The sequence below is a fragment of the Gracilinanus agilis genome, chromosome 2 (genome assembly GCF_016433145.1).
Source record: "Gracilinanus agilis isolate LMUSP501 chromosome 2, AgileGrace, whole genome shotgun sequence".
Lineage (NCBI taxonomy): Eukaryota > Metazoa > Chordata > Mammalia > Didelphimorphia > Didelphidae > Gracilinanus > Gracilinanus agilis.
Genome location: NC_058131.1, coordinates 120356926 through 120369544, shown reverse-complemented (window position 1 = coordinate 120369544; position 12619 = coordinate 120356926). Strand labels below are relative to the sequence as shown.

At 40.2% G+C, this 12619-nt stretch overlaps 1 protein-coding gene across 1 annotated transcript in view; it reads right to left on the bottom strand.

Annotated features, from left to right (window-relative positions):
- The window catches only part of MEIS1 (Meis homeobox 1), a 153947-nt gene extending 151729 nt beyond the window's left edge, over nt 1-2218 (bottom strand). Inside the window, exon 1 of the mRNA XM_044663392.1 lies at nt 1696-2218. Within this exon, the coding sequence (XP_044519327.1) occupies nt 1696-1707 (12 nt within the window). The 5' untranslated portion in view covers nt 1708-2218. The remainder of the gene's footprint in view (nt 1-1695) is intronic.
- Nucleotides 2219-12619: the final 10401 nt, after the last annotated feature.

Sequence of the window (12619 nt, the reverse complement as noted above, 5' to 3'; positions counted from 1 at the left end):
AGAGAAGGAAGGAAGGAGGGAAAAAAGGCAGGAAGAAAGGAAAGAAAGAGGGAAGGAAGGAAGGAAGGAAAGAAAAAAGTTCTCCAGGGAAATGGAAGATAAAAGTGTCTCTAGAAGGAAATTCAAAATCACAATAATAAAATATGCCGGGACACTGCTACAAAACTGGCTAGTTTCGACAGTCCCCTTCATAACAGGAAAAAAAAAAGTTAAAATTGAACAGCTACCACTAACTAGCACGTGAATTCACTCACGCCTTTTATTTTATCTCCTAGAATGTGTGCAGAAAGGCTATCCTAGAGGGCATCGTATCCACCCCCCCAAACACACACACACATTTTCACTACAAACAGCGAAATTGAGTAAAACTACTAAGCACAATTGTTAGTCAGAATTTAGGAAAGGCAACCTGTACCTATGTTAGAACCGAATTTGGAACTGGACACTGTTTTCCCAGGGGTAATGGGATAGGGGTAATGCCAATAGTTCAAGCAGTTCCTTATGATTATTATTGTTGTTATTATATTGTTATTATTATTATTTTAAAGTTTTCCTGTGGCAAACTTTCTCACCGATGTGGAGTCAGGTACACACGTATATTCCTCATCAGTTTATTAACCAAATTCAAAAGGGGTGGGTGGGGTGGGGGGATGTCAACAGTTTCTTATTGAAGAGAAACTACTTTCAAATTGACTGCCCTCCCCCTTTGATTCTGGTTTTGTGAAACTTAGCTACTTTAAATTTCTAAGTGTTTTATTCCAAGGGACCTCCTTCAAGATTCTGAGGTTCTGAGAGTGAAATTGACTCTCAAAGAAAAGAGGAATTGTCACCTTCATCTTCTTAAAGCAGAGGTGTGAAAAGAGTTTTGAAGAATGCTGACTTTTGCCTGAACCAAGAGTAAAGTAAAATGTGTCAGGCTGGTAACTAACTTTCTTTTGCAAATAGTGCTTCGAGTGGGCAGTATTACAATTTATGCAAAGAAAGCCTTTTTGTGTCCCTCCTTTTCTTTAATGGAACTGAGTTTAGTTACCATTGTCTCGATTTAATTTCTCCAAATCTCTATTCAAATACTAACAGGGAATTACTATAATATTTTGAAAGTAGGTAGTGCGAGGCTACTATAGAGCATTAAAGGAAAAAGCTAAACTTATAAAGCTTTCAACCCTGTTGTTGACTTTTGAAAAAATCATGCAAATTTAAATCTACTATTTAAATGAATAAAATGTTCTTGCCACAAAACACAGGCTCACACTACACAAAATAATTTGCTTGAAAAAAGCAAAACAATTCTGATGAAATCTCCGAGATGGACACAACTAGTAACATATTCAAAATTTAACTGAATATTTTAGATTAAAACAGCCTAAAACTAAAAGAAACTTTAAAAACTCAATTATATTATTTGTTATATTTTATTTATTTATTCTTAAAATCTGGTGTCTGAATTTTGCATTTTTGTTTCTATAGCTACTGTTCATGAATCTACTGAAAGCTTGACTCCGTGGTTTGATAGAATCAATAAAATATAAGTAACACAGGAAAAGTATATAGATAAAAATAAACAAATCCTCCCACTTCAGATCACCACTTTAGGGGCCTCATTCAAGAGAGAGAAAGGAAACTTTTGCAATATTTTTGTAAGCCATGTTTCAATTTATCTTACAATTGGAGTTCCATAATTTTGTTAATACGTACCCTTTGCGCCATCGGCCTGCCTGGCTCCCTTCCTACTTCAACTTCTAATATATCCTCTTTAAGGCCAGTGTGGAAAGAAACAAAAACTCAAACTCCCCCGGAAAAACAAGAACAACAACAACAATGATGGGGGGAAAATCCTTTAAAGTCTCCAGGAACGTGAGCAATCGGTTCCAAATCTTCAGTCTATTTGGACCTGAAGGAAGCGGTAGAGATAATAACTCAGCATAAAAGCGCTCCCGTTTCCAATACAGCAGCAGGGGTAAGAAAGCAGATCTTCTTTACCCCAAAATCAGTTTTTAAAAAAGAAAAAAAGTGCCCCTCAAACCCAACTAACAAATCTCATGGCTTTTTGCCACTCCAGCTGTCAATCACAGACGAGGTTGTCAACGTGGTGAATGAATGATGATCCGCTCTGTCTCTCTTCCACTGATCAGAGCACCTCAAATGTTAATATTCAACTGCACAAAGATAGAGCGCTCGCTTTCCTTGAATCAGTACTAATTCTTAATCTCTCTCTCTCTCTCTCTCTCTCTCTCTCTCTCTCTCTCTCTCTCTCTCTCTCTCTCTCTCTCTCTCTCTTCTCCTTCCTCCTCCTTCTTCCTCTTCTTCTTCTTCTTCTTCTTCTTTTCTCTTCTCTTTTCTTCTCTCTTTCTCCCCTCTCTCTCCTCTTCCTCTCTCTCTTTCTCTCTGCTGCACTGGAGAGAGATTAGAGGAGGAGGGTTAAAAAAAATGTCTGTCTGAGTTTGTCTTAAAGGAGCCACGATCGATGCTGCCCGCTTCCAGTCCCTGTGCGTGTGTAAAGTGTGTGTTGCACAGGCGGAGAGGTGGATTCCGACCAGAATGCTAGAACCCGGAAGTAGTGGTGGCCATAACAGGTCGCGTCTTACACAATGCACTGGGCTGCATCAACTAACATCCACTGCAGGGGTGGGTGGGTGAACCGAGTGCTCGACGCTTTGGAGAGACCGAGAAGCTTTCAATTAAAACGCAGAGGCAAGCAGGCAGGCAGGCAGGCGCGAGCGCGCGCGCGCTCACATACACACACACACACACACACACACACACAAACACACACACACACACACACACACAGGAGCACAAGCACACTGGGGCTGCTTTTCTTTTTAATATTTCTATCTTCTCCTCCCCCTCAAACATCCCCATCTCTCAGTCAATCTATTTAAACAAAGTGGTTATATCCACACAGGTCGGCCTTGTGAGTTATTTGCAGAGGTTCATTACTTTCCTAGAAATTATCGGGGGTCTGGCACTATTTTTTTTCTTCTTAAGGGTAGCTGAGGTGACCTAACCCTGAGAACCGCCCCCTCCCCCTGCGCCCGAAAATAGAAAGCCGGAGAGGAGAAAGAGAAGAGAAAAGAGAGGGGGTTAGAAAAGAGAGTCTCACGTTGCTCGAGGGAGGGGGGGATGCCTGCCTTTTGCAGATCTTTACCCCCAGACGCCCTGGGATCGATGCTTGGGCAAAAAATGGGGGAATGGTTAAGCCTTCCCATTTTCGTTCCTCACTACCATCCCCCACACACGTTCCCCCCCCCCCCCCCCCCGCCCTGCTCCTGCCTGCTACCTCCCCCCAGAGCGTTATGCTTCTAACATTGCTAAGTGACTGAGGGACTGAAACAATGAGATGAGCACAAGCAATCTGCCCCCAGTGCGTGTTTACAAACACTAAGCTATTTATGATCGCCGAAGATATAAACAAGACTCAGGGCTGGAGAAAGCTAGCGACGGAGCTCGAGCTGGCTGACTCGCCTAGGGGTGATTATTTTTTTCCGACTCCCGACTGTGTGAGCTATCCCCTCCGCCCAGACCGCGGCACGTCTGCCGAGGATCGGGGCCGGTCTTCTCCTAGAGCTGGAGACGCCTCCTCCCGCCGCCTTTGTCTACAAGAGGGAGCTTTTTTCCTCTCCACAGAACTCGCGGACAGCGCTCCAGCCTAGGATACTACTTCTCTCCGTTAACACCCGCCAACCGGCCCTTGACCACGGCGAGTCCTTCTAACCATTCTCTACATCTCCTTTCTTCTACCCCATCCGGGAAGAGGAAACTCTATGCTTTGGGAGAGAAAGAAGCACCTTTCTAAACGGAGCCGAAATTTGAAACTAAAACAAAGTCCCACACACATTTAGGAGTCAACTAACCAGTTGGGTGTATCCGCCCCCCCCCGCCCCCCGCCTTAAATATAGATATCTTGGGTATTTTCTTCTTTTTTCCCTCCCCCTGCCCCCACAATCCGTTTTGATTTTTCCGCCCACTTTCTTGGTTCTAATCTGCGGAGATTTTGCGCAGCAATTCGACGAACAAACTGAAAACCTTAACATCTGAGCAGGGCTCTCTGTTCTTTTCAGCGCAGGATTTCTCCCCACCTCTCCCCCCAAGCCTAAACCTCGAAGAAAACTCCCCCTGCGGTATGTTGGAAAATGAGCTCACCCAAATCTCGGTAGGCAGCAGTGGAGGAGGTTTGGTCCAATCAGCAGCGTCTTTCCCAAAGACAACCGTGCATTGGTTGGGGGGAAAATCAATTATCAAATAATCGATCAGCGGGGAGCTTCGATCTGCGGGGAGTGCAAACAGCTAGCGCTTATTCCCACACAGGCGGGGGCCAAAAGACTAAATTCTCCAAAAGCGAAGTGTTTTCACTCGTTTCCCTAGCTCTTCCAAAGCAGCTATTAGTTTCTGATCACACATTAACGTAGAGAAGGGGTTGAGAGTGGGATTGGGGTGAGGTGAGGGATGCGAGAGAGACCAAAGGGTATCCTTCTATTAGAGACGGAGGGTTTAGGCGCGAAAGATAGGAATCTTTAAAATAAATAAAACGGAAGTTCATTCCAGAACTTTATGGGTAAAGTGTAAGATAATGTCTGGGTAGGCAAGATGCTTCGGAAGTTTCTGATAAATTGGTTTATCTGGGGCTTGTAGGGGGGAAAAAGAGAACGAGAGTCAGTACCTCTTACTTTCTATAAAATAGCGTGCTACATCGTACTTAGAGCATTCTGATAGAAGAAGTGTTCTCTGCAACATTTCATATTTTCAAACTACACAATACATAATAATTATTTGTAGGGTCTATTCGAAACATTCTCTTTCTTTTCCATTATCTCCTGCCTGTCTCTCTTCCTCTCTTTCCTTCTCCCTCTGTCTCCGCTTTCCTTCTTTCTACCTCTCTCAATTTTCCGAGAAACCCAACATTGGCGTTTTGTCTATGCCATTTAACATTCTAAAGGTTCTGCCTAATTTTATTTTTGGAGATTTTATCTCGAAACAACTTAGACTGTTCGAAAAATGCGTTTCTAGCACGGTGACTTTTTAAAAATTAAAATGTATTTGTTTGTTACATTGAAATACCTAGTTAACTCTTTCCCTCCCTTCACCCATTAGAGAAAGCATCATTTGATAAAAAGATATATGTATACGTAAAACTATGTCTTATTTCTGTTTATCAATATATTTTTGTTTTTATTTTCAGAAGACTAAATCTAAGTTGCCCCTTTCTCTCCATTCCCACCTCCCCTCAAGCTTATCTTAACTTTATTCACAGATTTATCCATTCACTGTCATGTTCTTTACTTAGGCCACAGTGTTAAGTAAAAAGAGATCAAAGTGTAGCCTGTAGCCTGTACCTGTAACCTGTAACCTATAGCCAAAAAGTACTACTCACCCAAACAATGTAGAAATACAGTTTCAGAAGAAGAAACTCAGACTCTTAGGAGACATGCATTAGGGGCTTCAGTGCAGCAAAGATGCTGTGGTTTTACAAAACCACAGAGGCATTTTCAAATCACCCTGACAAGGGAAGTGATACAAGCAACCTTTCAAAGTTCTTCTCCTAGCAACACAAAAAGGCAACTGCCCCAACAGATAGACACCTGAATGCGTTTTCAAATGATCAGGTCAGTAGGTGCTTGAGAACTGTTTCAGAAAAGATCTGTCTTCAATCTGTCCAGTTGAGTGGAAGAGAAAGGTGTCAAACCACTCAGTAAAATATTAACATATAAAGGTTAGAGATCCCTAAATGAGTTGGAGAGATTGTGTAACTAAAATTCAATAGAGAGAAAATAGCTGTGAACTGGACTTGGATAACTAGTGTTTTCAATGGTTCTGAGGGGTTCTGAGAAGTGGAGGTTAAACAAACAAACAAAAAACACCTCACACCCAGTTTACATCTTAGCCTATTGCCAGCCACATCCAATTTCAAACTTAGGGAATAGTATTTGGATTCGGGCATTGCTTGGGTATGGATTAGGTGAGGTGGGGTGAGTGAAGAGAATTTTTAAGTATTTCTTGTTTTTGTCTTACAGTAATTTGGTCTTTTTTTTCTATCAGAAATAAAAGTAAATGTTTTCTGGTAAGTCTACTTTAAATAAAATCTTAAAACTTCAGAACATTTCTAAGTATTCAGCAATAACTTTGCTGTATGTCTTAAGTATTTAACATGTTCTACACTGACTTTTCATAAATGGTTATTAACAGGTCTCCTTTATTAAAAACATATTAGTTTTAACTTTGGCCTTCCTTCTTTCCTTCCTTCTCCTCCTCCTCCTCCTCCTCCTCCTCCTGTTCTTTCTAAAAGATCTTACTAGTTTGGGGAAATGCCCTTCTTTGCCCTAACTTTCATCTCCAACTCTTTCCCTCTCCACTTTAAATTAGGAACCTAACACAACTTACTAGGCTTTTATAAGATTAATTCAGAACAATCAAGGGACTAAAACACTTTTACAATGTAATTACAGTAGTACAAATTGTTTGCCCAAACCTCATTCTGGATAAGGATTTTACAATTAGCAAACAGTTATTACAGTTGGGACTTGCTGAGAGAAATTGCACTAAGGACGTCTAGAGTTGCAATATACTGGCCATAAAATTTTGTAAAAAATGAAAAAAAAATCTAGCTGGGCAGCAATTAATCATCTATTAAAATGGGAAAAAGTAAACGGGTATTTCTACTCTATTTCAGTAAACCTACCTCAACATTTATGTGTATTCTATGATGGCAACACTCTCCAACTCACTGCTGCCTTTTTAGGCAACAAAACTTTTTTTTTTTTTTTTTTTTTTTTTTTTTTTAAATTTAGCCAGAACGTGAGCTCCTCTGGTGACTCTTCACCAGCACTTGCTCCTCACCGGGCTTTGAAGTAATGGGCTTTGCATCCTCTGGCCACACTTTCCCTCCCAAATGTATCTTCTGGATAGAGAGATGAGGCAGAAGTTCTTTTCTTCTGCTTGCTCTAAAGGAGCAGTAGTTAGCTTGGGAATGTTTTTCTGTGACCATTTTTGACACCCTGATAGGGTGAAGATAGTGTGATAAGCCCAGAATTCTATTCTTTTAATTTTCAGAAAATTTGTGATTTGACCTTGTAGGTAAAGGCCTTTATCCTAAATTAGGAGACAACCCCAATTGATGAGTCAGATCTAAATTCTTTAAAATGAAAGAAACTCCTTCATTAGGAGGTATGCATGAGTATTAGCCATCCCAGAATAAACAAACGCTTTTTAATCAATCTAAGTTTGGTGGTTGTGTACACCTAAAGATAAGGGTTTATTATATGCCATAGTGACTTTTAAATGCCATTTTAAATGCTGTGATTGCTTTTTGGGTTTTCCTGTTGTGCTTATGCATTAGGCTTGTACTTTGGAAAGCACTAATAGAAAGAACACTCTTCCTTCCCCATTAACATTTGCATTTCAAAAAAACAGAACTAGGACTTGGGGATAGCCTAAAGAAAACATTTAAAAACTAGAGGAGATAATAGAGGAATGTTGTAGATAAGAGCTTGAAGTGATATAAGAAAGGTACTAAAAAGCCAGGGCTAATGAATAGCTGTGAGAAAAGTGAAATAAAGTATTTAAAGACCTATTAAAGGGGGAAATCTGGCAAGGTGATAGCAAAGGGGGTTAACTGAAGGGATTAAGGAAGAAGTGAATTAAGTGTTCTTATGCATACAGGGTTGTAGGGAGTTAGAGATTTGTTTACTGGTTTCTGCTTCAGAAAACAAAGAATGTCTGGGTGCAGTTCAGAAGTCAACGAGAGGTCAGTTTAGGCTACCCAGGAGTCACAGTCAAATAGCTAAGTAACTATATTTTGAATGGATAATGTGAAAGTTAGAAATGTCTTATGAAAAAAAATGCTTTCATTAGATCTTTTTTCTATTTCAAATCTTTAGAATGTCTTAGTCTGGGGGGGGGGGGGAGGAACCCTACAGTGTTTAACATAATTACCAGCTCTGACATTTTCAGAAGTTATAGAGGCCTTTTATTAATTAAATGGAGGGCTTAATAAAATATGCCTAATAAAATTTACGGTTGTCTTAAAACTTTCTAAACACTGCTATAAATTCTTAATAAAATTAACTGGGAAATGAGTTACTAGCCCACACTTTTGTCACCTAAACTTCTACATAAGCAGTGAGTGCGGAGTGAAAGGGTTTTGGAAGGCTTTTTCTAAAATAAAAAATGAACTAAGCTCCCCAGCGTTTTATCTGAACGAAAAGTCATACTTAGGTAAGGGTCGGTTTCTTTATTTATAAAACTTTCTCATGCCTCCCCTTCCCCCAATAAACTTTCTATTTAAATAAGGCGAGGTAAGGACATATATTACACATACACATATCTACTCAGATGTGCTTATGCGTGCTTATGTGTTTAGGGATAAGTACCAAAGTCTCTTCTGAAAGCAACATTGCATTTTCTGGATGAAGTCATAAACTAAATAAAATAAAGGGATACGATAACAATGTAAAATCTTCGTACCCAATTACCCAGGCTCTCTTTGGAAAGCTGACTTTGTATCCCGCCAGACGAATCAAAAAATTAAATAACTCCGGACCTAGTTTCAATGTAATTAATGTTAACGTAACTTTTAAATGATCTATCTTCCACACCCTCTCCCTCCCGGTCTGCATTTTCTGATTTTTAACAGGCAGTATAGTATGTTCAGCACCAGCCGCTGCTAGTCCGTCTCTTTTGCAAAGATTCCTTTTTACGCTACCTTATTTTAAAACACCGGTGAGTCGTCTTTAGCCCTAGGATGCTTCCCTGCTAAACAAATACAAAGCCGTTTGTTTAAAGTGAACAATAAACTCGTTACAAACCAAACCAACCCAACAGCCCTGGTCGATTGTTTTGCATTCGAAGGCTAGATCTTTTGTGCCGTCTACTGGGCAATGGAAAAACTACAGCCTCGGCTTCTGAATCCCTTTTTCCTGTGTGTTTGTTATCCCTTGGAGTTTGAATTTTGATGTTAAGTAGGAAAAAGAAAAGCACCCCCAAGAAACAAGTTACACTTAGCAAATCGTTTAGTAGTTTAAAGTATATTTTAGGATAAAAAGGATAGGACATAAGTAGGGGAAGTCCCCAAATTCATCGAACTTGGCTTATGTTCACAAAGACTGCTAGATAAAAGGTAAACAGGCAAGATTAGGAATTTAGATGAACAGAAATTAGAAGAAAAGCTTATTGCTAAAACAATATGCTTTTTTAAAAATTGCCTCCTTGTTGGGGGATGATAGAGCCCATGCTAAACTCTTTGACTGCCTGGGTAATATGGACTCTATAGAATAGAATAGGAGTTTAATCTGTTCTGTTATTTATTGAAAAGAGTACTTTCAGGAGAGAGGAAATTAAATCAAAATCTGAAAAAAAATCAATTTATTTTTAAGAGATGGAAAAACCAAACATATCTCTACTTTCTAGGAAAACTTGTGTGAAAATGTGTAAACCTCATAAAGTAAGTAAATCTCATAGTTTGATGTCTTTATATAACTTCAACTACTTGAGGTCATCCTAAAATACTCTATAGACTTAGGTTATGATTGACTGATGTTTATACAGCTCTAGCAATATGTAGGCTTGTATGAAGCCTTCAGGAAGTGAGGAAGTGAGATACAGCCTCAGCTTTTTAATTATAATATTTCTATATTTAACAAAGCCAGAAGAAATGTACATATGTAGAATGTATATGCATATATATTTACATATGCATTTATATTTATTTGAGGAATATTAGTATAGTAGAGGTGATAGTTTTGCAGACAGGTCTGAAAATTATTAATAGTATTTATCTAAGTCTAAATTCCTAATTTAATTTTAATAAAACAGCATATGACAATTAGTAAGATGCTTTTAATTAATAAAGAACCAGATAGTCAAAAGGAGGCTTAGAACATTTTATCTTTAAAATCAGGCAGAAATATACTTAAATCATCTACTTGCAATATACATTTTGATATAGCATAAATTCTCCTTATAATTTTAAATGATGAATGATCCACTTGACACCTATTCTTAAACAAACTAGATTGCATAGTGAAAATACAGGATGGTTTCAATTGTAATTCAGGACTTTAAAAATGTTCTAATGTTAGTATATTAATTAAGAATATTTACTAGTTTAATTCTTATTTGGGGGGGCAGCACCTATCATTCAAACAGAAAAGTTATAGATGCCTGAAATATCTGAGAATTAAGTTGAGAGATAAGAGTTATCTCACAAGAAGGAATACTTCTAATTCTTCTAAATTAATAGTGGAAGTAGTAAACTATTTAGTACAGGTCTGGTATTCTTGGTCCATTAATAAAAATATAAGCAAGAGGCAAAGCCAAATGAATTTAGCTTTAGCATCCCACCTGGGATAAATGAAGGAACATATTCTGTGAAAAACGTCAGGCAAAATATTAAAAAGTAAGCAACATGTTGTACAGTTTTGTTGTTATCCAGTTGCTGAGAGGCTGCATAGGTCTTTAGAGTCAGGAAGAACTGAGTTCATGTCCTACCTTTTAAACATCCTTGTATGACTCTGGACCAATCATTCCTTAGTGACTCTCTAAGCTTCACTACATTTGTCTACGAAGTGCTTTGGTAGAAGGAGTTTGAAGAGGTGTGTGTGTGTGTGTGTGTGTTATGTATGTAAATTGAACTACTGCTGGTGATTCATCCCATCCAATCCAAAAACAAAAGTTCAAGTTTTTCTGTATTTGGAGAATAAATATCTTAGTTGTTAAAACAGGATATGGAAGAGAGAAAACAACAGCAAAGTATTTGTTTGATGCTAAGATAGTTTTTTCACTTAGGTATATTCACAAATGTTCTTTTCTGGGTAAAATTTCCTCAAAGCACAGTAGGCAGGACTTTTACCCATTCTCCTTTAATTAAAAAAAATTATTAGGCTGTGATATTTTTCAAGGATATCATATAACGTTTACCTAATAGTGTTCTTCCATGACTGACTTGAGTCAATGTCACTTTTAAAGATTATAACTAATGGATGAAATAAAGAGCCCAATATTGCACACAAGACAGATTGCTTCTCTATGTGGGTCAGCACCGAGTCAATGTCCTTTCTCCTGATCTGATGAAGGATAACTTTATTTCCGTCTAGTGCAATGGACATCCTTATGGATCTTAATTAAGAGGCTGAATTTCTGTTCCAAGCAATACATGCAAATTCCCTCCTGTTCGGATTCTCATGTTTTGCCCATTTGTTTTCTAGGAAAAGAGAGGAGGAAAACTGCCTGCACTTTGCAATCTAAGGCTGACACACTACCATCTTCTCTTCACTGATTTCCCTTGTGCTGTCCTCTCCCACCCACGTTTTCGCCCCTGGAACTGTTATTCTCTGTTTTGACCTTTTCCACGTCCCTTTGCATATAGATGGGAAGTCTTCTGATGCCCCAAGGCCCCTCTCAGTCAGCAAGCTGCCCGAGTGCAGGCCGGAATTAGGGAACTGGCTAGCTACTTCTGAAGGAGGAATGAATGAAGGAGCGGGGTGGGGTAGTGAGCACAGGAAGAGGGAAAGGAGGTTGCCATCCTAAATCTTATTCACCCTGAGGTACTGCAGGAATATGGGAAGGGAGGAAGGAAAGACCCTTCTCTCTAGCGAACAAGTTCTTTCTCTGCACTTCCTTCTCCCCAACACTTTGACCACCTTTTCATTTCTTATCAATTCTCCCCTCAGGCTCCGATTGCTGTCTTCTGGGAGGATTGGAGGGGCCACCGCGTTTAAACCAGGTTTAAGGCAAAGAGAGAGCTAGAAGTGGGTTGGGTGGTGGGGGGACAGGGGCTGGGCCAAGTTATCAAACTTTTTTAGATATGGGATCAGATTACTTCTTCCCCCTCAGAGCACCCTCCAGCCAGGCGCTCCTTCCTCTAGCTGCTAGGAGCTTGATTCTCTGGGAACGTACTGTCCGTCTTCCAGTCAAGCCTAGGGAAGCTCTTGTATCTGCTCCTCCTCTCCCCTATGACACCCGCTCCGCCCTCCTTCTCCAAGGTCTCACCTGGCTTTTTGGTGCTCTTGCTTTGCTTACTCCACAGGGCTTTGGAGACCCTGTAGGGATGGTGCCTGGAAAACCTTTAGTGGTCCCTCCCTCTCTTTCTTTCCCAGTTCTCCTCCTCCTCAAAGGCCTTTGCTGAAGAGATGCTTAGGGTTTGGGAACACACCAGGTCAGAGATTCCCTTCCCCTTCTCTCCCTCCCCCTTTCCCCTCTCCCCCTCACTGCATCAGCGTTCCTCTTCTCGAACCGTGCCTCCCACAGCTGGAAACAGGGGGAATTTGTCGCCGACGTTATTATTTCAGGTGTGCTAATGGGATTAGAGCCCGTGTGAAAAATGTGTGAGGATTAATGCAATTCCATCTCCCAGGTACCAGCTGCCACCCCTGCCTGCATAGCTTGAGGATGTAACCCAGAGATGAAAAGTGAAGGCTCAATCCCCAGCCCCTCACCCCAACCTCAACTCAATTCTCTTTCTTCTTCCCTACTTCCCAGTCCCTAGCTGGACCTGACAAGTGAAAGGCATGTCACTTTGGGGTCTGGTCCTCAGTTCTGGGAACAAATCTCACACTTTTCTGGAAGCTGTGAATTGGGAGGAGAGAGACGGACAGAGACAGAGACAGAGAGATAGACAGAGACAGAG